The sequence below is a fragment of the Parasteatoda tepidariorum genome, chromosome 1, assembly GCF_982258835.1.
Source record: "Parasteatoda tepidariorum strain Cologne lab strain chromosome 1, Ptep-v5.0, whole genome shotgun sequence".
NCBI lineage: Eukaryota > Metazoa > Arthropoda > Arachnida > Araneae > Theridiidae > Parasteatoda > Parasteatoda tepidariorum.
This window is the reverse complement of record NC_141755.1, coordinates 54,287,276-54,312,278: the sequence shown is the minus strand read 5'-3', so window position 1 is coordinate 54,312,278 and position 25,003 is coordinate 54,287,276. Positions and strand designations below refer to the sequence as shown.

Here is a 25,003-nt window from a genome sequence, read left to right as displayed (position 1 = left end):
AAAGCATAAAGTTCTATTTTTATTATGGAAAAAAATTTGGACACATATACATTCCCAGATTAGAATGAAACTGGGATGCTTGTAGCAATGGGCTGGGTGAGAGGCAAATGAAGTTATGATTATCTTGAGATTCAAGAAAAAATATAATAATAAACCATCATGGAATTATATTAGTAACCTAAAAGACAAAATAAACAGGGGCATCTACAACTCAATGATAATGACTGGGGGGGGGGGAATTCTATGGTCACAAAAATATAGTCAAAGCACTATATCTTAAAGAAAAGAAAATTTACTACACTTAGAAATGTTGAAACAAAATCAAAAGTGAGTAATTAAATTTACAAAAATTATTTTCGTATCTGACATAACAATTTAAAAGACTTTTAAAATCTTGTTTCAGGCATAATCATTGCTTTGCTTGATAGTTAATAATTTTAAAAAAAACTTAACATTATTAACAAGTGTGCCAGTCAAGAAAAAGAATTTACATAAACAATTACATAGATGTACATATTACATGATGTAATTTCATTGTGTGTAGAAAAGAAAAAATAGTTAATAACTTTCTATAAACATTAATTTTCAAACAGCGCAGCTTTCTATAACAACCACCATTTCCATCAAATAGAACCATAAGTACAGTAATAATATTTAAAAAAATTATTTATATTGCAACTGAAAAACTGTTTCATTTTTCGAGTTTTATAAAACACCTTACTGATTTGAATCAAAGTTCATGCACTCAAAACATTATGAAGAAATTTGAACTGAATTTATTAAAGTAATTAATTTATATAGATTTACTATGCATAGATTAAAAAAAAAGTGTAAGTAACATTCAGTCAAATTTTTGTTTAAACAATTAAAGAAAGGTGTAAACAAGTTAAATCTCCAACCTTTTAAATCCTCACATTTTTCATATTTTGATTTCCAATAATAAATATTTCAAAATTTGAACAATTCTGCCAAAATCAGTGTGGACAGTACTTATCAATTTTAATAATGAAAATGGAATAGCATAACTTCATATGTATGAAAAAGATTAAATTTTCAAAACATACAAAAATATTTTGTTTACAAATGTAAAAATTTGAGCAGAAATCAACAAACTGAAAACACATAACAATCAAGATAAAATTTGTAGTATCTAAAAATAAAAATACTGGTCCAATAACTTTTAAACACTTAGAGTTTAAATTGAAACCAATACACTAGACTGCATAAGGCAGTTTAAACTATACTAAAACATTCCAGAAATGTAAATACACATGTCACATTTATTGCATAGCAGGCAATCAGGAAAAGATAAAATTCATTAAGTTGAATTACAGAATAAACTTTTGATGTCAGTATCTAGTATCAGTTGCTGCTAACATTTAACTGAACCACTGCATGTGATGACATTGCATAATCAAATTAATGTAACACTGATGCATTCTCAAATTTATTAACTTCTAATTTGATACAATCCAATCTTAAGAGAACTTAAAAATAAATAAAAAATGTCTCAGAAACAAAAGTCACAAAACTGCAAGAAGTAAAAAATTATTGTCACATACTTATTTTCTAGTTATAAGATCCTATGAGTAGACTGGTTGTTTGACAAGACATAAGAATGTTAAAGAAACTAATCTACTATAAGCAGAATATTATACATTTGATGCTAATGGTGGTTGTTTGTCGGCATCCCTTCTTACTTGTAACAAGTATCTTAAAATGAATAGATAGAGTCATGGGACCTTATCGTTCTTTGTGAGCAGCTTTAGGTAGGAGCACTGTACAGGCTTGTGTATGGACAGAAGACCCAGAGCTTCCTCAACTGGAAACCACCTTCGTTTACGTCCTGAAAGCAACAAAAAATTACCATGTTTTACAAAGCAGATCTGGAAATTTAAAGCAATGTACATTGCCATTTAATTATTTCTATAAATACTAAGATATATAGAAATAGTCAAATATTGTTAAAGTATACCTCTGTTAAATATTTTTAAGTTCACAAGTTAAATATTTTTAAATACATTTAATGATACCAAACTCAATTCCTTTCTAGGTTGGGGCTGGAGCAACTTTAAAATTTTAAATAGGAATCCCTATTTTTTTAATGCAGATTTGAAACTTTCAGAAAATAGCACAGCACTCTAACATACACAGGGATCTGTCTAGGTTTTTCTGAGAGGTACCGATTTTGTGAAAATTTAGATATAATTTGCGAAAATTAAAAATTATATTAAAAGAATCAACACAAAAATATGGTAAAAGTATGGATTTGCCGTTTCTTACGAGACAAAAATAAAGTTTTAAGAAAAAGTATTTTGTGAAACTACCGTTTTTCCTTAAGTTGACATTGTGAAGGTACCGTCAGTAAATTTGGCTTGGACAGACCCGATACAAGTTGTTGCATTTTATTTCATAGGTGACACACTAATTGCAAACTTAAGGTGGTATGAAGATTGTTCAAAATAGAGACATATTGAGAAATCACAAAAATAAAAATAGACTTTTTTGATATTTTGAATAGCACTTAACTAAACCTCCTCCCTTACCCCTAGTGTTAGGGTATTCACAAGAGATAGGCATAGTTTGGAAGAGAGGTCAGCACAATGTTTTTTGCAAATTACAATTGCTAAAAAAATAATAACCATAAGCATGCTAAAAACACCTGGAATTATTTGTAATACACACAAGTAAAAAAAATATAATAATTCACAGAGTTTATTGACTAAGGGGATTAAATTAAATTTTATAAACAAATAAAAATCAAAATGAAGTTTCTAAGTAAGTAGATAAGTATAGAATTCATCGCTAACTTTAAATTTTCATGTATTTTTGGACCATTTCTGTAAGGTAGAAAATCCGAATTCGCAGAACCACGAAGATGCAAAAAGATTAAAAATTTTAATAATCTTTAAGCTGAATTTTTTAAAGTTTGTATTTTTAACAGAAAAAAAATCATAAATTCTTTCTCAAAGATTTTAACAGTGAAACTTGTTAAAACAATGAGAAAAATCGAAATCAACTTTGTCAAATCATTAAGAAAAGAAGTCTTTAAAAGAGAATTTAAAGTTTATCAATGATTAAAATTAAACAAAACATAACAATTAATTTTAAAAAGTAATTAATTTTTTCAAAAAATCATCATTTAAATTTTTTTTAAAATATATATATAAAAATTGATGAAGGCAAATAATTTTTTTAAATAGTTTTGCGATTTTATTGATTAAATTTTTTTTATAAAAAATAAAAATTTATCTCAAAAGATTAATTTGAAAAAAATCCCTTTGATTTTTATGCCATTTAAAAGTTATAAAATCCATGCAATTTTAATCATTTGTTAAAGTCCTTATGGTTGGTACAACTGACAATATCTTGTGGACAAACACTGCTCCAGTTTCTGCAATATTTCCAAACTGATGATAAATGTCATAGTGTAGAAACTGATTCAGTTATTAAAGTTAAAGTAAGAAAAGTATTTGTAGTTTGCAGATATAAATATAAATAAGGAAAATATCTTAAAAAATAAATTAAAAAAACTTTAATTAAAATGCATGCAGATTTAAAGAACATCTTGAACAGGAAAAATTACAGGCAAAAAAAGATTAAATAACGGTATATTTTTCATCAATTGAAATTTGTGACAGTACCAGATAAAATATGGAAAATTATGAAGATTTGTTGATAAGCAGATGGATAATATAAGACTTCGAATTTTAATTAGAGAGGTGTTTCTTAAAAATAATATTTTTCAAACTTATAACTTTAATTTTGAATCAGTTAACAGCATAAATTATAACAATGTTGTTTATTTTACACAGATGATTGTGTATTAGAATGAAAAAGTGCTTTCCCAGCAATTCCTTACAAATTTGGATACAAAATTGCATCAAAATCCAACAAGCACCCCTTCACGCTAACTGCACTTTCAAGTAAGGATTTTTTCTTAATCACAGCTGTGTCAGAATCAAATTGAAACACCAAAGCTTCATGGGGGGGGGAGGAATGAAATTTGAAAAACTGCAAGGGGAGAAAGATAAAGTGGGGGACATTCAAAGAATAGTAGAAAGAAGATAAAGAATTTTTGCTTTCCACGAATTATTCAAGGAGACGGAGAAGGAAGAAAAATTTGTCTAGCGTTTAGATGTGCATAGTATTTGATTTTCATTTATTCGTAAGTCAATTTGTAAGCACTTACCAACAAGACTATGGTAAATGCTTATAACTACTTAGAAAAACTTGAGGTTATAAAAAGGCACAAAGAAAGCAGATCAGTAACTCATTGAATTTCAAAGCATTTAAAGATAGATCAAATGCAAATTCAAAAATGATTAAAGATCATGGAACAATGATCAAATAATTATTCAAAGAAAAATTTGCCTGATCACTGGCAGGAATCTATCTATTATCAGAGTAACTGGATGATTTTCAAAAAGAACAGAAAAATGTCTTTGCCATTTCAAACAGGATGCATTATGAAGAAGTTTTACCCTGGTCCTATCTTGGGTATCAGGGATTTTTACGGTGAGAACATAGATGATCTTTGAAGGGTGCTCATATTCAATCAAGCATTCATCCACAAGAGCTCGGTTGTTAAAATAAAGTTTGCAATTTGGATACAGGTGTACTCTTCATACCAGCCAAATGCACAAATATTCTTTTGGTTCCTGATAAAATTGATATTAGAAGGAAGAACTTCATCCTTGAAGAACAAACGACTCCCCCAAGGAATTTTGGAAGTGATCACCCAGACAAATAGTAATCTATTTTATGCCGAGTGGGAGGCAGTTTTTGAAGAGACAATAATCAACTCATTCAAACAATATGGAATTTCCAATAAACTGACTAGAAGCAAAGGTGGCATGTTACATTTCTATAAGGTAATGTCCTAATCGAGAAAAAACATGATCTTAGTGATGATTTTTTGGACTATTAGATTTTTTTAACAATCATAATTTTTTATTTATAAATTTACTTGCCAGCCACCTTGAAAGTGGTCAGGACCATTGTGAATTTCCTTTCAAAGTCACCAAGGGTCAAAAGCAATTTTTCAATAGCTTTCAGATATTCTAAAAATAAAAAGCATTTTACAAAAAAGAAAAATTTTGGAGAAGATTTGATAAAACATATGGTCCTTAAACCATCCAAATAACTGGATAATCTGCTGATAAAATTGATATTAGAAGGAAGAACTTCATCCTTGAAGAACAAACGACTCCCCAAAGGAATTTTGGAAGTGATCATCCAGACAAATAGTAATCTATTTTATGCCGAGTGGGAGGCAGTTTTTGAAGAGACAATAATCAACTCATTCAAACAATATGGAATTTCCAATAAACTGACTAGAAGCAAAGGTGGCATGTTACATTTCTAAGAGGTAATGTCCTAATCGAGAAAAAACATGATCTTAGTGATGATTTTTTGGACTATTAGATTTTTTTAACAATCATAATTTTTTATTTATAAATTTACTTGCCAGCCACCTTGAAAGTGGTCAGGACCATTGTGAATTTCCTTTCAAAGTCACCAAGGGTCAAAAGCAATTTTTCAATAGCTTTCAGATATTCTAAAAATAAAAAGCATTTTACAAAAAAGAAAAATTTTGGAGAAGATTTGATAAAACATATGGTCCTTAAACCATCCAAATAACTGGATAATCTGCTGATAAAATTGATATTAGAAGGAAGAACTTCATCCTTGAATAACAAACGACTCCCCAAAGGAATTTTGGAAGTGATCATCCAGACAAATAGTAATCTATTTTATGCCGAGTGGGAGGCAGTTTTTGAAGAGACAATAATCAACTCATTCAAACAATATGGAATTTCCAATAAACTGACTAGAAGCAAAGGTGGCATGTTACATTTCTAAGAGGTAATGTCCTAATCGAGAAAAAACATGATCTTAGTGATGATTTTTTGGACTATTAGATTTTTTTAACAATCATAATTTTTTATTTATAAATTTACTTGCCAGCCACCTTGAAAGTGGTCAGGACCATTGTGAATTTCCTTTCAAAGTCACCAAGGGTCAAAAGCAATTTTTCAATAGCTTTCAGATATTCTAAAAATAAAAAGCATTTTACAAAAAAGAAAAATTTTGGAGAAGATTTGATAAAACATATGGTCCTTAAACCATCCAAATAACTGGATAATCTGCTGATAAAATTGATATTAGAAGGAAGAACTTCATCCTTGAAGAACAAACGACTCCCCAAAGGAATTTTGGAAGTGATCATCCAGACAAATAGTAATCTATTTTATGCCGAGTGGGAGGCAGTTTTTGAAGAGACAATAATCAACTCATTCAAACAATATGGAATTTCCAATAAACTGACTAGAAGCAAAGGTGGCATGTTACATTTCTAAGAGGTAATGTCCTAATCGAGAAAAAACATGATCTTAGTGATGATTTTTTGGACTATTAGATTTTTTTAACAATCATAATTTTTTATTTATAAATTTACTTGCCAGCCACCTTGAAAGTGGTCAGGACCATTGTGAATTTCCTTTCAAAGTCACCAAGGGTCAAAAGCAATTTTTCAATAGCTTTCAGATATTCTAAAAATAAAAAGCATTTTACAAAAAAGAAAAATTTTGGAGAAGATTTGATAAAACATATGGTCCTTAAACCATCCAAATAACTGGATAATCTGCTGATAAAATTGATATTAGAAGGAAGAACTTCATCCTTGAAGAACAAACGACTCCCCAAAGGAATTTTGGAAGTGATCATCCAGACAAATAGTAATCTATTTTATGCCGAGTGGGAGGCAGTTTTTGAAGAGACAATAATCAACTCATTCAAACAATATGGAATTTCCAATAAACTGACTAGAAGCAAAGGTGGCATGTTACATTTCTAAGAGGTAATGTCCTAATCGAGAAAAAACATGATCTTAGTGATGATTTTTTGGACTATTAGATTTTTTTAACAATCATAATTTTTTATTTATAAATTTTAAGATTCCAATTAAATTTTCTTTCAAATTTGTAATAAACATGTTCAATTTAAGTATATTTGGTTTTTCCTAATTTAGTTTAATGTTCATGGATTTCAATTTAATCATGAAACCTATATGCAAAGTATAATAAGTTGTTAACTGTTACATAATAAATTTTGAAAGAATATGCAGAATTATTATGTACAATAAATAGTACTACCACTAAAAATTTAATAAATAACACTTGACATTAACAAAACTAGCACATTTAAACTATAACTACTTATTTTCTTAGAGCATGAAATATACCTATACTTTTGGAATCTTCCCATTCGTCAAGCTCTTCTGTGACAACTAAAACAAACACTGATGTCCGATGCTTTCGCTCAGGGTTCTGAAAAAGTCATAAAAATTATTTCACTTCCTTATCATACTATAAAAATCAAATTATATCATTATATGAAGCCAATGAGTAGACATCTTTGCACATTTACTATTATATAATAGGAACGATCAAGTTTTTTCACTTAAAAAACTATAAACTGTTGGACCTCTATTTAACAAAGTCGCTAAATCCTGATAATAAGTTCTTTATATGGAAAATTCATTAAACAGAAAAATCGCCTTTCAAAATACTTAAACAACCCAAAACAGGATTTACATTCATAAACACTAGACATAATTAAAATAGCAATTGATACACCTTTATCTTGTAAACTAGTATCTACTATTTATTTTATTAATCTTAAACATAAAAGAAATTTGCATCGAAAGCAAGTATAGAGTAAAACACTATGTTACACTATTACATACATTTATGTAATATGTTACACTATATGTAATATGTTACACTATTACATATTACTACATACATTTTCAACTGAAAAGAGCTAAATTTATGTCTAAAATTATAACTGCATTTATTATAAAAATACTTTTTTTACATACATTACTACATGCGTTCTTAAGTTTAATTGCTACTGATAAAATCTGTTAATTTTTTCTGAGTTTTTCGTTTGAAATGCAAACAAAAAAGGAGAGTTACTGCTTTATCTAAAAGTTAAGTGGCATCTAAAATCAATTCAAGGTAACTCTCCCATAAAATGCACTAACAAGTTTGAATATTCTGATATATTTTGGGAAATAGGGAAAGTGAACTTCAAAGAAAAGTTCGTTAAATAGAAAATTCACTTCGCTATCTGCTAGTTATTTTACGATGAAATTTCAAAAATGTTCTTAATTCCTCAAAATTTGCAAAATAGAGAAATTCGCAAAATTGGAAGTTCGTTGAATAGAAGTCAGACAGTTATATATATGTATATTTTGGTTATCATCAGCATACAATTAATAAAAGTTATAAAAAGCTTTGTTTCCAGTAAAATATTTTTATTTAAAATTTTTATAAAATAATAAATACAAAACTAAAAGTAATAAATCTTTTTCTTTGTCAGCGCAACATTTTAGTTTAAAGTATAAAATATAAAGGATACCACTTTTTTATTGGGAAAAAAATTAATTAAGAAATAGTTAACGAGACTTGAAAGAGAAACTTCCTAAAATATATTTTTTCCTCTCTAAAACCAGATATTTAAAAAAAAAAAAGTTTTGAAATTATAAAAATTTGGCAAATTTTGGAATATATGTCAAAAGTTTCTTTTACAATGGAAATTTTCATTTCATGCAATAAATTTTTTTCACTTCATTCTATCAGGACATGTAATTAATGGATATTAGAACTTGAACATGAAAATGTTTACTAATTGAAGCTCTGCTTAAATTATTAGCTTTACAACATTTTAAGTCACAGTAAAACAACAAGATTCGATGGAACAACAAGATATAATAACAGTAAGATGGAAAATTACATCTTCCTTCACTAAACTCCATGAAAAAAAATAATTATAAGACACGATGGCAGCAAAACGGTCAGCACTACTCACTTATTACTCAGACAAGCTAGTATCCATCGATCTGGAGCTAGGTTAGTTTCAAGCCACTATCAAAGATCGAACCCTAGTTCTTCATAATGACAGCTCAGTGCTTTTAACACTATGTTATAACAGTTATTTTTAATTCAAATAAAATTTCTTTAGTAGGTATAAAATAAATTATACAGAACACTGTTTCCCATAAGTAAGGTGATATCCGCAGCAAAGAGATTAAACCGGATCTATTACATAACAAGCTCTACTTGGAGCGTGTTTGGGGGGGGGGAATTCTATGTAGGTTTTAGTATTGGTTTTTTTATATCCAGAACAAAGAAGATGACTTAATGAGCATGCTTTATGCTTTGGCTTCATGATCGGTAATCAGTTAACTTAGCAGGGGTCTGTCTAGGGTTTTCTGAGAGGTACCGATTTTGTGAAATTTTATAATTAATTTGTGAAGAATTAAAAATTATATTAAAAAATCAACACAAAAATATGGTAAAAATATGAATTTATCGTTTCTTAAGCGATGCAAAAATAAAATTTTAAGAAAAAGTATTTTGTGAAACTACCGTTTTTCCTAAAGTTGAATTTGTGAAGGTACCGCTAAACGGTAGTAAATTCGGCCTGGGCAGACCCCTGCTTAGCTACGTCAGAAAATGAAAATTTGACTAGTTATTCCACTTACTCTAAAATTTGAAACTTTTAATAAAAAATTTCCGGATTAAACCCCTTATATATTCATTAAAAAAATATCAAATACAGAGATAAATAATCAGAAATAAAAGCCTTTATAAAATTCACTGCTATGTTTTGTAATGACTAGTTGGCATCAAGTTGTCAGTTGAAATTGCTAAATAAAATTTCATCCAAAAATAAACTATCTTTTAAAACACAACAGTTGTTTTAAACATACTTCAAATGTGCCAAGACACCGGCCCAAATGTCCCCTAACACCAGCTTCTTCAACTACTTCCCGAATTGCAGCAACGCTTGGTTCTTCATTAGGCTCCAGTCCACCGCCAGGTACGATCCAGCGTTCAGGAGCTCTACTACTTGTAACTAAAAGCACCTAGATGGAATGACATTAAATTTAAACAATGACATAGTCATTACTGGATGCTAGAAAAGTATTTCTAGTAATAGTAAGTATCTAAACATTACTTTTGTGTTTTCAATTATTATACAAGCAAAATAAGAATTTAAATACTTATTTATAATTTTTATATTGAATTTAATGATGGTACAGAATAATTTAAGTTATAACAGGAGTCATTATAGAGAAAAAAGTGTTTCCAATTAAGGACCTTTCCCAAATTTCAAAACCACAAAAAATACACACATATCTTTGATATTACTGAAAATTAAGAATTAAAGTTATAAATTCAATATTTAAAGTAAAAAAATTTCCGTTATTTTAATTTAATACTTTTTCTACTGACAAATTAATGTGTAAATTCAAATAGAAAATAAATTCAAATTTGATTCAAAAAAAATTTTAAGATAATTTTATAATTTTAAAAGTGCTGGCTCATTCAGCTTTTTTTTTCTTTTTGGCATTTAAAAATTAATATATTTGTATATACAGGCCCCTCATAAGTGTAAGGCAAGAGAAACATTTGCTCACAGCACCACATTGACAATAAGGGATACCATGCCAGGGATATTTGATTTTTTTTACTTAATTAAAAAAATTTAAAACCAAAAAATTGATATTTATTTTTTGTACAGAAACTACGAAAACTAAATCATTTGAAATCATCAATGATATTGCTTTAAAACGAAAATTATATTTATTTTATTTCAGAAACATAAAATAGATAAAAATTTAGATAAAAATATAGCTTTTTCTAAGAGTCCTAAAAAGTATATCAACACTTCTGCCAATATATATGAACTTTTAAATAAAATCCTTCTATATTTCGCAGAAACACATTGTTTTTTGATAATAATTTCCACAAAATTACAGAAACAGAATCCTGCATTGACCCTTGTGTTATTTGGGAAATTTTTAATGTTGACATAGTTGAGACAGAATAATTATTTTACACAATTTGACCAAAAACAATAATTCCTTTGCAATGTAACTTTTGAAATGAAAGCAGTGCTCCATAAATATATCCACATTTTAAAATAATGCATTCTGTGAAATAACATCGTAGATTAATAAACAGCGTAGATTAATAAATCAAAGTCAAATGCAAATGAATCACATCAGCTGGTATCTCAAAACCACATTTCAAGGTCTTGTAAATAAATACCTATTTGGATTTAATAAATTTGCGCTTGGCCTATTACTGTAAGAAGTTTGATATTCGATTAAATAAAATAAAAATTAACAAAAACGTTTTTTATTCTAATTTAATATTATTAAGGATAACATTGATTTGCGTGCAAGACGATATATCAATGTGGAAAAATAGGCGTTATATAAGTCATTCTTACTTCATTTACAAAGTATAAATATTATACAAAAATGCTCAACTCATTAAAACAAAATGCAGAAATGTAAAAAATATGAAAGATTACATCAAGGAAAGTTAGTTTTATCAAAGCAACAATGTCTCTTCCCTACGCCCTGTTGCTTAAAACGTTTAAATGCATTCAAAGTAAGATAAAAATATAATATCGTATTAATTACGGATACAAAAGTAAAAATTAACAATCACATATGACAATTTAGAGTGATTAAAGAGGCAATAACGCAACAAAACTTAAAGGTTAACTTATATTTTATAATACCTCAGTTTCCTGCTCGTCTTTTACACAAAGACAAGCTGCTCTCCTCCGAAATCCCTCTTCGTCATATGTCCTAGTGGAATTCGGTTTTTCCTTGACCATCTTTATGGATTGAAGAAGCAATTTAATTTATGACTAAATATCTAAATTAAATGGGAACCTGCGGTGGACTACGTAGCCATGTTCTTAGTTTTTCTTACTACGAATTGCAGCAGACGATCCGATAGCGCAAGTCGCTTCGTAGCAGTGCAGATTCAGGATTGCTCTCGTTTGCTTCTGTTGGCATTAAAATAAAACATCCACGCATCATCGTTATTGGAGTTTGCAATAGTTAAGTTCAATAGCATTAGTGGAATTTAAGCGCTTTGATTAGCTATTTTCGAATAATATCCGGCTGTTTTCCAATACCCGATAAAAACGACGCTCTTATTTATCAGCACTTGCAAAATTTCAGATCGAACTGATTGTCGCCCGTTTCCGCAGGGATGTTCCATATGAGGAGAGTACAGAACGATTACGTCACAACAACCGCAGTGTGAGAAATGCAGCAGCAAAAAGGTTTTGTTTGTGATTTTCGAGTCACTTCCATATGTCACAACCAATGAATTAAATTAAAAATACACCAGTAATGAAATATGAATTGTTCCAAATTTCAGGAGAATTTAACATTTCTACTACGGAAATTTTCTATAACGGTATTTGTATTGATTTTTATTTGACAACATTCAGAGCAATGATGTTTACTGATTGTGATATTGTTTACAAAAAATAACCTTTCACTTCGACTGAATAAATATTAACTATCATTTTTTTTATGTTTCAAAATATGTAGAGTTGGTATAACCAGATTTGTTTTAATTCTTACTTACATTTCTATGTTTTCATTGTGACCTATATATTGTGCAAAGGACAAATATTTACTGCGATGAACTCTGAACTTATCTTGTCAAGTTATTTATTTTTATAAAAGATATTTGTTTAGTATTTTTATTGTGTACCGTTTTTAAATACTTTGATTAATCTTTTTAGCTGTGTATTTGACTGAATCATCTTATTTATGATCGACAATAAATTAAAAGCTATTGTGGATGGCATTGCCGAGCATGGCAGCTGATTCTGGTGGGCTTTATGAAGCATTGCAATTAGAACCCTTTATTCATCAGGTATAGTACTCTATATTCAAATGATTAGTTTCGTATTGGTTATGTATTTGTGTCACCTCAACATTGGCTATTTAAACATAAATTATTTTGTTTCTACCTGTTTTATTAATTTCTGATAAATATGCCTTCTAAAAAGGAGAAGGCATCTAATGATTCCCCTTAATCAGGACTAATTTTATATCTCTTTTTACTAAGCCTGTGAAGAACTATGTTTAATTTCATTATAAATCAAATGAGTTCACCATCTAATTCAAGAATCATTCTAAGAGAGAAAAAAAAAAGACTTTTTTACAACACCTACTGAAGTTGTAAAAAAAAAGTGAAGATATTTTCATACCTGTTCAGGCCATCGCCAAAAAATTGCAAATTTTTTTTAAAAAATTTAGTGCTTTGGTCCGGGTTTGGCTATGAGTCATACTGAGCGAATTGGTCACGTGACAGTTGTTGCCAAAATTTGGCTACTTTCTTGGTGCTTATATGGATATAAAAATCTTCATAAAGTCCTAACAAAGGAACTACCCAGTTTTTGTACTTGCAATAAACTAAATAGGAAATTGTCGTGACTTTCCTAATAGTTAGCCAAGCAAAGGTGATCAAGTTCAAACAATTTGATAATTTCTTCTTTCTTTTTTAGTTTCTAGTAACATTGCCTCATTATTGCCCAATTGGTCGCAATTTTGGTATTGGATCCTGAACTAATTTTTATTTTAAAATGTTTTTGGCTAAACCTGTGAACATTATCTTACAGTCAGGCTAAGCTCAAAACAATCTAAGAAAAAGTTAATACACGTAAAAAGAACAAATTTTTTAGTTTTATCTAGAGTTGTTTTGTTCTTAGAAGTCTGTTTGTTAAAGGTCAAAATCTATTGTGAACCAAAGATCAGATTGAGAAAGTCAAGCACTAAGGAAAGATTACACGATCAGATATATGACTTAATCAGTTGCTAAAACCTGATGAAATTTGTTTGAATAGCAATCTTCAAGTGAAAATTTAAAATATTTTATACTAAATCTTCATCTTCTTCATATGTATATGAAGAAAAAATTTTTTTAGATAAAATAAAATAAATTATAACCTCATAAGAGAACTAAAAAGAGCAGCACAGCTGGAGAAAACCGAAAAACATTAAAAACAAATATACTAAACATCACCTTTTGAAAATTACTACAGGAAATAACCTAACTATCAAAAGGAAAAATGCTGAAAAGAATTTAAAATGAATGCACTGACATAAAATATTAATTATATATTTCATATTCTTACGAATCTGCCGTGTCTGTCTGTGCATCCACTTTAATTTCTTTTAAGTATTTTTCCTTTTTGATAGTTTGGCTGATATTTCCTGTAGTGCTTTTTGCAAGGTAATATTTAGTATGTCATTTTATGTTAATGTTCTTCGGTTTTCTCCTGCAGTATTGATCCTTTTAACTGTCTTATGAGGTTATAACTTATTTTATTTAATCAAAAAGTTTTCTTTTTCATATATTCTTCCAGTTATGACAATAGCAGCTTAGTACTGTCTCAACTTTGAATTTTATACTTTTTCTCTTCTAGTTTCACAATTATTGTATTTTGAATTGTATGAATGTGCAGTAAATAAAATTTATTAATTTTCCTTGCTTTTCTCTATTTTCTTTTTATCCTTTTTGTCTTTATTGTGCTATATATAATATATATATGTATATATATATATTTAAACTCCACTATAAAAAATCAGAAAAGGTTTATTTTTACCTTGTTATAAAATGTAATGAGACAACCTTTTTTTTATAAGAGTTCTATCTTAATATTTTTAAATTATTCAGAATGTCATAAAGGGCTCATTATATACTTTAAATAACGAAATGTTTATTAGAATGTACCGCAGTTTCCGAAAAATATCTTCCTTCGTGAGCCCATTTTTTATGTTAAAAAAGTAATTTTTACATTGTGTTACTTTTAGATTATTGATTAAATAATAGTCAGTAGGGATTATATTTGCACATTTTTATTAAAACTGAGGTTAGCACAATACCTGTTATTTATTGTTTTATGAAATTCAAAAATGCAGATAATATTATTTGCCCTGAGCTGCTAAAACCTTAGACATGCCCCTGTAAGATCAGGTCAAACAAATCTGTTAATAATTGAGGAGTTGCATTTGTCTATTATAGTCTGGATTGTTTTGTCCCGATTCCTACTGATTTGTTTGAAATAATTTCATTTTATTATTTTAGGTGGGTGGTCATTCTTCTATGCTTCAACTAGATGATGAAACTATTTGCAAGCCTCTTATTTCACAAGAATTGAATTTCTATAAAAGTGCTCCAGACTCTCTCCGAGAATTTATGGCCGAGTACAAAGGTATATCTCATTTATTTATATTTTAAAGTTAAACTGTTTCTTACAAGGTAAGATTTGCCCGATAGAAGTTACGCTGATTATTTCACATCTGGCAACAATTAATATAACCAGCTTCATATTGATCTTGATATTATTGTATTTATTATTATTATTGATTAAAAATAAAATGCTTGTATAATAATCAAATACATTGAGGGGTCGTCCTTGTGAATATTTTTGTGAGATCCAAAGATGTAATGTTTAAAGCATTTCAAATCGTGTTTCACCTTTAATTCTCAGGGAAGGGGTAACTGTTCTACTGGTGCTACTTGCCAGCAACCTTGAAAATTGTCAGAATTGTGAATTTCCTTTCAAAGTCACCAAGGGGCAAAAGCAATTTTTCGATAGCTTTCAGATATTCTGAAAATAAAAAGCATTTTGCAAAAGAAAAATTTTGGAGAAGATGGGATAAAACACATTAAATCATCCAAATAACTGGATAATCTGCTAAATAGGCATTTAAATAATCTGTGCTTTTTTTGGTATCTATATATAGCAGGATATTTAAAAAGTTTTATTGCGTTGTTTTTTATGAAAGCTTTCTTTTTTAGGTGTGATAGAAGTCACTTTCTCTGAAGCTATTGATGGACATATAGATGTAGTGACTTATCTTCCAGCTAATTACAAAACTTCTTCTAGTAAACCTGGATCAAGGCAAAACTCTATCACAGAATGTGAAAGGAAAGCCAAGCATAGGTAAATGTTAAACATTATTTTATTGCAGCATATTAATGTCATCAGCATTTAATGCACAGTTAAATATTTGTTCGTTAATAATTTTATGATATTTTAAGTTCATGATTATTTAATGATTTTATATATTCTCTATTTATTAGCATTGTGTAAACCTTATTGTGTTAATAGAAGTCTTTGTAAAGTAAATTGTGCCATTGAAAACTTGTTAATTTTATTTGTAATGGAATATTATGATATAAGATTAAGAAATAAGATAATTCTACTTAACTTTAAATGTAAATATGTTGAAGCATATATGTGCATGTAAAAATAAATTGTGGTTACAGTTCCAGGATGCCAAAACTACTACTAATATTTTACAATTCATTCTACCTTTGTTCCAAATTACAATATCATATAGCATTACGGAAATTTACTGCCTCATAATATTGTATAAAATTTTTAAAAACTATGTTTAAATTCTTAAGTAATTACTGTAAAAACAATTGAAACGCCATGTAAGTTTTCAAAGGAACTGAAAGCTTTCTTTTTACGATTTTGAGCCAGTAACTTCGACATTGCTTTTTGTACCATATCTGGACTTCTCCACTTCCTAACCCCTTCAAAGTTATACTGAATTTTTATTTAAATATAGCATAAAATTTAATATACTAGTTTATTTTTAATTGTAAACTTTTTACTATTAGGATCAAGCTTTGTCAATCTGGGAACATCAAAATTGAAAGTGTCACTGGTGCTGATGACTCAAAAGCAGAAAACATAGGTCAAGAAAAATTACAGAATGGAAGTTTGCCTAATCCATGGGTTTTGCATTGTCATCAAAAACAAATGCAAAAAATGCGTTCAGACTCAAACATCAGCCAAAGTTAGTTTTTTATGCTATTTTTTAAACTAATTTTTTTCTTAATTCGCTCTCAATTATAATTCTTTTAACTTTTTGCTTGTGACTGGCACAACAAGTGAACAAAAATGACAAGCTGCGTTGTGCTAAATGCATTAAGCAAAAGGTTAAATTATTCTACAGGAACCTTTTAAAAAGTTTTTTTTTTTTTAATCTTTATGTGACTTTTAATTTGAATGTATATTTTTCCTTGTTATTTGATTTGTTTAAAAAACTAAAAATTTCTGTTCTTATTTATCACATTGTTATTATTTTGAAAAAAAGTAAATAAAATGTATTTATTTGAAAAAAACTTGCATCTTATTTTGTTCGTGCACATTGTCTCTTTTTTTAATTATATTTCATAACTTTTTTTTAAAAAAATGGTAAATATTCAAAAAAATTGCAATATTGTATCCCTGTACTAGTTTTAAATCCTAGAGATAAGGGAAGTCGGAGGTATGGGATCAACTTCAAGACTGAAGTGTCGGAACTACCTTTCAAGAAATTGTGTCATTAGGGCCACTGTTCATGACGGCACCCATGTAATATATGGTAAATTTTCTTGAACATAAGCTTTCAGTTACAGATTTTTTTACTCAATCTTTTACTTTCTAAATATTTGGTGTGAAATGTATTGATCTAAATGGAACATAAAGGTGAATTTAACTTAAACATGAGCATTATTCGAGAAACATTGTACAACCAAAGAAGATTTGTGAAACTTTGAAAACAAAAATATGTAGCCTATATCAGACTGAAGCTCAGTAAGTGCTTTTGAAACAATGTCTTCCAAGGTGAGTATTGAGTCTGCAAAAGTGGAAGTCAAGATTTTTCTTTTTAAGTCCTGGTTACAAACCAGATAATTTTGTTTTAGTCGAATTTAATGCTTTCCTTACCAGCTATTTGGATAACTTTTATCCTATGTGATCGATTCTTGTGGATTACTCTTGTGACAGACTGCTCTGATACTTCAGCTAAAAATTGGAAGAGATACTTCTCTGCTCATTTGATTGTTCCCTACGGACTGCACTTCTATCAGGATGGACAAAAAGTAGCCGCTATTTGGTAAAAATTCTTTGTTCTGATTTTTTTTTATGTATGATTCCCAAGGATATCTTAACCTGCAGGCATAATGAGCAAAGAACCAAGACTACTTTTTTTTTTCCTTTTGATAGTGTTAAATAAAAAAATAAAATTTGCAATCAAAACTGATACTCTATATTTGAAGAAATCCAATTTTATTGTAGTTATAATAAAAATTCAATATCTTCATCGTAATTTAAATTTTCCAGGAATTAATAAATAAACTTCTTCTAGTTTTAAACTTTGAATTATAGAACTTAAGATATTTTCTTGTATTGTACAAAACAGCTTAAATACAGAATGAGGTTAGTGCAGTAAAACTATTAAGGATTTTTTTTTTTTTAATTATTTGGTTACGTTGAACTGTGAAAACTTGTTTAAACTCCCTTCACTACTATCACATTATATTACAATAAATTCAAATTTTTAATATTTAGGCTAACATTTTAAGAAATTCAAAACATAGGTATTCCTAGATACCCATATTGGAAGTTATATTCTGATTATATTCAAATTTTGTCATATAAAGTTATGTAATTAACGGTGCTTTCTTTTTTCTAAAATACTATATTACTTATAATTATACAGTAGAATCTTCATATAACAAATGTCTTAGACACATTTTTATAATATTAAAAAAATTTAGCAGATTTAAAAAACCAATTTGATAGCACTTAGACTTATTCCCCCTTTCATCTGGAACATTTTTCACATAGGAAGTCATTTTAACTAATTGTTTTTTTTTTTTTTCTAAAATTATTAAGTCATAATTTTAATTTTGTAGTTAAAGTTATTGCATTGTTAAAAGAAGAAAAATTCATTTTATGGGGGAGAGGTCCAAATAATTTAATTTCATTTGTCTTACTTATTTATGTTTAGAAGCAATCACTCTTTATTATCCAATGATAGAAGATTAAATGAAGTGAAATTTTTTTTTCCCCCTTTCCTAAGGAATCTTTAGTATCTAAATTAGCCTCTAGTATTTAAATTTCTACAGACTCTTTGACCAGTTTTCCTAAAAATATTGGTTTTTATTTTTAAAGTATGAAGATCTGTATGATTAAATTAATATATATTGAATTTATTTATTTCAAGAGCTTACATTCCATTTTATTTTAAAATTTTCACTCTTGAGAATATTTGCAATTTTGACCTTTTCCGATTTTAGTCACATAGTTATTTCTTTCAGTATGGTAATTTTGCTATTTGTTTTTATTTGGACCTATTATATTTGCTGCATGAAGATTCTACTATATGATACAAAATATTGACCAATGTTTTTTATTTATTTTTTCATATGTGTTATTTTATTTTTTGAAAACCTTGTTTCTAAACTTTAAGGTATCTGAATGTTCGTTTTAAGCAATATTCAAGCTTTGTTACATGTTTTCACAGTCCTGTTTTAATTATCATAGTAGATCGTCACTATTAATACTTAAGGTTTTCTTAAATAAAATGCAATTTGCAATATTAGTATAATCTTAAAAATTATACGTATTTAGTTCCATAAATATTGATTATTTATTTAATAATCATGTATTTATTCCTGAAAATATGTTTCCAAATAAAACTAAACAATTTTTTTTAGATATAATTTTATTCCTTTTAAAACTGTCTATTATGTTAAATTATTTTGATTAATATATTTAACTCATTTAAAACTTTGAATTATTACTTGTTTTCATTACATTTGTTGCTGTTAGTAACATTATTAATAGTTACTACTAGTTGCATTCTAGTTAGCATAATCCATTTCATGACTTTGTTTTTCTAATCAAGACCATTCAGATACCTGAAGTTATAGGAGAACAAAACTGTGACCTTTATATTTTAATAAAGAATTTTTTTAATTGCAAAATAAAATTTTTGCTTAAGGAGGAATTACAAAGTCAAATTTTTACTATGTGAATTAAATCTTTTTAAAATAAGCAGATTTATGTAAAATCATTTGGATTTAAATTCATGTAGGAATTATCATAACTGTTAAAAGAAAAAAATTTTAAGTTTACCATTTTCTATTCCAGCTATGTTTGCATTAATGTAATATAAGCTGTATGTTTTGTTGTTTGTATCAATTTCATCTTAGCTTTTTATATGAATATTCTTGGATGTGCATGATGTTGGATAATGTAAAAACAAAAATATTTTTATTTATTTAAAATCTTTCACAGTTTTGTCCACCTTTTTAAAATATTAGTTTTTAGTTGTTATTGTCATGCAGAGAAAGGGTTTAAAACTATGCCAAAAAGTTATGAAATATTATTTTAAGCTTGTGTTTGTTTTGAAAATAAATTTTTTAAATATATCTTATTATGTAAGTATTTTTATTTTTCTTATTAACTTTTTTTGTTAATAAAATTTTCTTTTAATAAAATCTTTATTTAATTTATTTAAAAAGATACTTCTACCCTAGAAACTGAGACTTTTTTTTTTAACTCTCATCAGTTTGCTATACTTGTAAGTCTCCATACATTTTAATGGCTAAGTTCTTATATAATATAGCTGTGGTTTGGAAATAATTTTTGATAAAAGCTCTTTGTTAATGTCTAAAACACGTTTCTACTTTTTCTCATACTAAAATTATACTTAGATACCTATTACATTTTATAAAAACTCCAATTTGTTTGATTGCCTGATACTATATAATTTTAAAATTGATTTAATTGATATTTGAAGATGTTTGTTTATACAAAGCTTAAAGTTTGTCATTATAAACATATACTACCTAAATTAGTTTTTTAAAATTAATTCCACCTCCAATACTATATATCAATTTACTTTTTAATTTTTCTACTCCAGTTTAATGTTAATTTAATTTTTACAATTTTATTTCTACATATATACATATTACAATAATTACAAATTTAGGCAAGACAGCAAAAAGTAATGTAGTAGAAAATATTACATTTTTAAAAAAATTCATGATCAGAAACTAAACATTCTATTCAGATAAGATACAGGATTTTTGCATTTATTGGTTTAGATTGCAATGCGTATTTTCATATATCAAAGTATTTAATTCAGTATGAAACATTTAGTTATTTCAGAAGTTCAATCTTTAAAAAAAATCTGATCTAACCAAGACATATAATCTCTAAGTTAAAGATTCACTTAATTTCTCAATTTTGTTCAATAATATATGAGATAAAAGTAGAAACATTGATTTCAGTTGTACAAATTTGAAGAAAAAAAAATTCTTTATTGGATAAATTGATAGTTATATGAGGACTTGCTTAAGAGCTTTATTTTTCACTCCATCACGGGGTTTGAACCCTCTAATATTGCTCTTTCTTCCCCCCTCAGCCTTAGTGGAGTTGAATGCATGCTGAAGTGTGTTATCTAGCACAATGGTAAGGTTTGAGGAGGCTGAATTAAAAAAATAATGCAATGTCTCCATTAGAAATAAACAATGTGTATTTTAACTTTTATTCTTCTTATTTAGAATACATATTACTTGAAAACAGAGTTTCAAAGTATGAATTTCCCTGCATACTGGATATAAAGATGGGAACCAGGCAATACGGGGACACTGCCCCACCTGCTAAACGTCAATCTCAGACTGTCAAGGCAGCAACGTCTACATCTCCAACTCTGGGTGTTAGAATTTCAGGAATGCAAGTAAGCATGTGATAACTGTTTATGTATTATTAAAAACATTCCATTTAAGAAAAAGAAATTGAAGGTCCTCTTTGAACAAAATAATTCTATTTTCATGGTTAACCTACGGAAAATCTCATAAACACTTTGGTTTCCGATCCCGTGCCAGTGAGAGTCAAAATTCTTCTAAGTGAAAGCAAGATATATATTATCATCTAAATATTTTTGCATAAGTATGAAATTTTCTTCAGACAGTAGCATGTTAATAGAAATAAACTTATTGTAAATTTTAAAACTAAAATAGTAGCTAAAATAAGAAAGTTTAAATTTGATTTTATCACTATTGATTACCACTTTTAATGATAGATAAGCATAACCACCTTTTCTCGGCTGGCAATGAAGGTGTTAAGCAACTTATTAATATTTTGTGCTTCATTTTCTTTGTTGTAATCTGCTCTATTGAACTTAGTTATAAAATTTTAAGAGTGTAAATATTTTTAAAAAAGTAAAAATTAACAACCTTATAATTTAAAATTTTCAATCTAATTAACTTAATAATTAAGTACAATAGAACACATTTCAATAAATAAACTAAAACAGGAAATATTCAAAATTATTTATTAGTTGCTTAATAAATGAGGATGTTGTGGTTTGCACGGAAGAATAAGAATATTTTTTCTGTCCTATAAGTTATATTAATGTTTAATTATGGAAAATCTAATACTTTATTTATAAAAGAGTACTGTAAAGTTATAAATGCACAGTAGGTAGTTGCTAATACAAACTCTTGGCATTATTTCTACTCTTCACCACACTAAAGAAAGTCTGCTTTTGGCCATTCTTCTTATTTGACTGAACAAAATCAGAAATTTTGGACACAAAAATCCTTTACGTAAAAAATAAACTATTTTGGCCATTTTTTTGAAAAAGAAAACAATCATAAAATAAACTGTTTTAGATTATAATTATAAAATTAACAAAACAATGTTCAATGCATATAAAACTAGTATTCTCCATTTTATCTGTTAATTATTACCTATATTCTTGACTAGAGGTGGCTGTAATTCTTTAATGAAGCTGATTCTCTTTGTCTTTAAATCATAAATTTCTATAGTTTTGAAGATATTCACCATTTCAAGCCTCCTGAATGAAAACTTTTTAATGAAGTTCATTGTTGAAATCGTTGAAGTCATAATAATAATTAAAAAATTTTTTGCTGCAATATCTAAGGATATGTACCAAAATATAAAATAAAGAAATTACTAAAATTATTATGTAATTATATGTGCATTGAGCAGCATTAACATAAGTTACTATTGGATATAGTTAAAATTATAATTTTTTTTTAATAACAAGAGATATGATTTAAATGGAGTTGCATTAACAAGAGATTATTATATTTGCATCACAATACTTTATACTGAAATTTAAACTTTTATTTTTTCAGGTCTATCACCGAGAATCTAAACATTATATTTGTCATAACAAGTATTATGGGCACAGATTAAATGTGGATGGTTTTCATAAAACTCTCTACAAATTTTTGCATGATGGCACTAAGTTACGATACAACATCATTACAGCACTACTTGAAAAGTTACATAAACTGTACTCTACAGTTCAAAATTTAAATACATTCCGTTTTTTCACAAGCTCTCTACTCATAATTTATAATGGAAGTGAACAGTGTTGTGTCGGAAATGAAAACAATACAGATTGTGAAGCAAGTTCTGGATTAAAACTTACTGACAATGGCAATATTGAAAAAAATAAAAAATTACTAGATTCACAGTCAAAAAGTTGTGATAAATGCTCAGTCCCTAGTGATATTATATACAGAAATCATGTCCCCCAATGCAGAAGTAAATTTAGTGACCATGTCCCACTTGTAGACCTTTGTATGATCGATTTTGCTCATGCTACCCACAACCAGATGCCTAATTGTCCTTTCAAGCATGATGGACCTGATGAGGGTTATTTATTTGGACTTAAAAACCTCATAGCCCATCTGGAAATTATACAACAAAGTGAAAAATAGTTAAGTATTTCTTACTGCTTGGTACTTATGTATTTTTGAAGCTAATCTATTTTTTCTAAACTTAGCAATACCAGTTTACATTAGTAGTATATCTTTTACTGGTCATTTGCCGTTTTCTACTTTGAAATAAAGAAATGCACACTTTTCATTGAAGCAAGTACAAATATAAACTGTTACTATTTAACACTGAAATAAAATTTTAAAAAATCCATTGTTTGCAAGTTATAGAGAACTTTTATAAACTTGTCAGATTAGAAATTTCTTTCCAGTTTGAAGTGGTCGTTGCACAAAAATACATAAGTGCCATGCGTTATCTTCCTGATTCAAAGATCAAATAATGCATTTCTTTTCTTCTGAGCATTGTCTTGGTGTGTATATAATATGTATATGGTAAGCAGTATTATTTTATGGAGGCATTCATTTTTTTTTTTTTTTAGTTTTTGTTAGCTGAGTAAAAAAGATAATATTTCAAGACATAAATATATATTTATTGCTTAGAATAAAGCTTTGAAAAAAATTCAATCATTTTACCTTTTAGTTTATTGCAACATGGCAGAATTTCTCATCTGGGAAACAGTGGCACTTTCATGTGCTCATAGGTTTATTTAAGTTCAAAGTATATTATTTTTCCCATGAATATTATGATCTATTTAATCTTTTCTAATTTAACTCGCGTAAGTTTCACATGAGTGTCATTATTATTATATTACTTATCATTAAACTATATTGTTTATAGATTAATAATAATGTTAAATCAAATATTTGTGTGAATTATTTTGGATTAAAAAATTTGCAAATGACTTGAGAGTTTTAAATTAGGTATAAAAATGGTTGAGCATCCATGATTTTTGTTTTTCTTTGCATTTATTTTATAGTATGTATACAAGCAGAAAATTACATTGCTAAGAATTCAACCACAAATATGTTTTTAATTGTTTAGTTGTGCTAACAATTTTCTCTAAATAATGTCCTTCAAATAATTACTTCTTAGTAAATATAAACAAAATTGACTTAATTATGGATTCAACTAGTTTGTTTGCTTTGTGATCTATTTTGTGTCTTTAATTGTATCTACATTTTATTAAAATTTTTCTTTATTTGTTATTTCCTAATTAGTTTAAAATTTTAATGGAGATTCTTGTTAAATTTCAAATCATAATTTTAAACTACTTTTGTTGTTGTAATCATGGTTGTTTATGATGTACTTCTGACAAATATATCTTTTTAATATGTGCTTAAACATTTTTATGATAAATCAATATCAGTTTTTAGAATTCAATTTTTAGACATAATTTTAAAACTGGCCATGGCTGTACATTTTTATTTGAAATTGCTTAAATGTGAATTATTATTTTTTACATATTTGTTTTGTTTAACAGTTCATAAAAATCATAAGGGGCTTTCAGCAAATAACAAGCCAACTGTCCAAAAAAATTTAAACATCTATTAATGCTGGAAGAAAATGATCTCAATTGAAGAGCTAAAGGAGTGAAGGTTTAAAGTTATATTTTAGTAAATTAGATTTAAAAATTACTATACGAAATTAAAAAAAAATT

General features: G+C 27.6%; 2 protein-coding genes across 4 annotated transcripts; one reads left to right on the top strand and one right to left on the bottom strand.

Annotated features, from left to right (window-relative positions):
- Aps (diphosphoinositol polyphosphate phosphohydrolase 1 Aps) lies at positions 1–11,843 on the bottom strand. 2 transcript variants are annotated; one of them, XM_016056202.4, is made up of 4 exons: positions 11,608–11,843; positions 9,782–9,937; positions 7,247–7,331; positions 1–1,846 (listed from the first exon to the last, which is right to left on the bottom strand). In XM_016056202.4, the coding sequence occupies exons 1-4, from the start codon at positions 11,704–11,706 to the stop codon at positions 1,734–1,736; spliced, it is 453 nt and encodes a 150-aa protein (XP_015911688.1). In that variant the 5' UTR covers positions 11,707–11,843; the 3' UTR covers positions 1–1,733. The 2 variants fall into 2 exon arrangements, with proteins under 2 accessions (XP_015911688.1, XP_015911689.1); XM_016056203.4 differs by having other exon boundaries at positions 7,253–7,331.
- Positions 11,844–12,022: 179 nt separating this feature from the next.
- Positions 12,023–24,151, top strand: LOC107442598 (inositol hexakisphosphate kinase 1). Of its 2 annotated transcripts, none has more exons than XM_016056201.4 (7): positions 12,023–12,162; positions 12,634–12,767; positions 14,985–15,111; positions 15,702–15,846; positions 16,533–16,711; positions 21,255–21,430; positions 22,857–24,151. In XM_016056201.4, exons 2-7 carry the CDS (start codon positions 12,693–12,695, stop codon positions 23,445–23,447), a joined length of 1,293 nt encoding a protein of 430 aa, XP_015911687.1. In that variant the 5' UTR covers positions 12,023–12,162; positions 12,634–12,692; the 3' UTR covers positions 23,448–24,151. The 2 variants fall into 2 exon arrangements, with proteins under 2 accessions (XP_015911687.1, XP_015911686.1); XM_016056200.4 differs by having other exon boundaries at positions 12,158–12,299.
- The last annotated feature ends 852 nt before the right edge of the window (positions 24,152–25,003 follow it).

What these genes read in the sequence shown, in the direction of transcription:
- Aps (XM_016056202.4), bottom strand. Translation starts at nt 11,706, where the DNA reads ATGGTCAAGGAAAAACCGAATTCCACTAGGACATATGACGAAGAGGGA. An exon ending in AAGACGAGCAGGAAACTGAG is followed by an intron (nt 9,938 to 11,607) that starts GTATTATAAAAT and finishes CATTCCATCTAG; the next exon opens with GTGCTTTTAGTTACAAGTAG. An exon ending in GGAAGATTCCAAAAGTATAG is followed by an intron (nt 1,847 to 7,246) that starts GTATATTTCATG and finishes TGTTGCTTTCAG; the next exon opens with GACGTAAACGAAGGTGGTTT.
- LOC107442598 (XM_016056201.4), top strand. Translation starts at nt 12,693, where the DNA reads ATGGCATTGCCGAGCATGGCAGCTGATTCTGGTGGGCTTTATGAAGCA. An exon ending in AGACTCAAACATCAGCCAAA is followed by an intron (nt 16,712 to 21,254) that starts GTTAGTTTTTTA and finishes CTTCTTATTTAG; the next exon opens with AATACATATTACTTGAAAAC. An exon ending in TTAGAATTTCAGGAATGCAA is followed by an intron (nt 21,431 to 22,856) that starts GTAAGCATGTGA and finishes TTATTTTTTCAG; the next exon opens with GTCTATCACCGAGAATCTAA.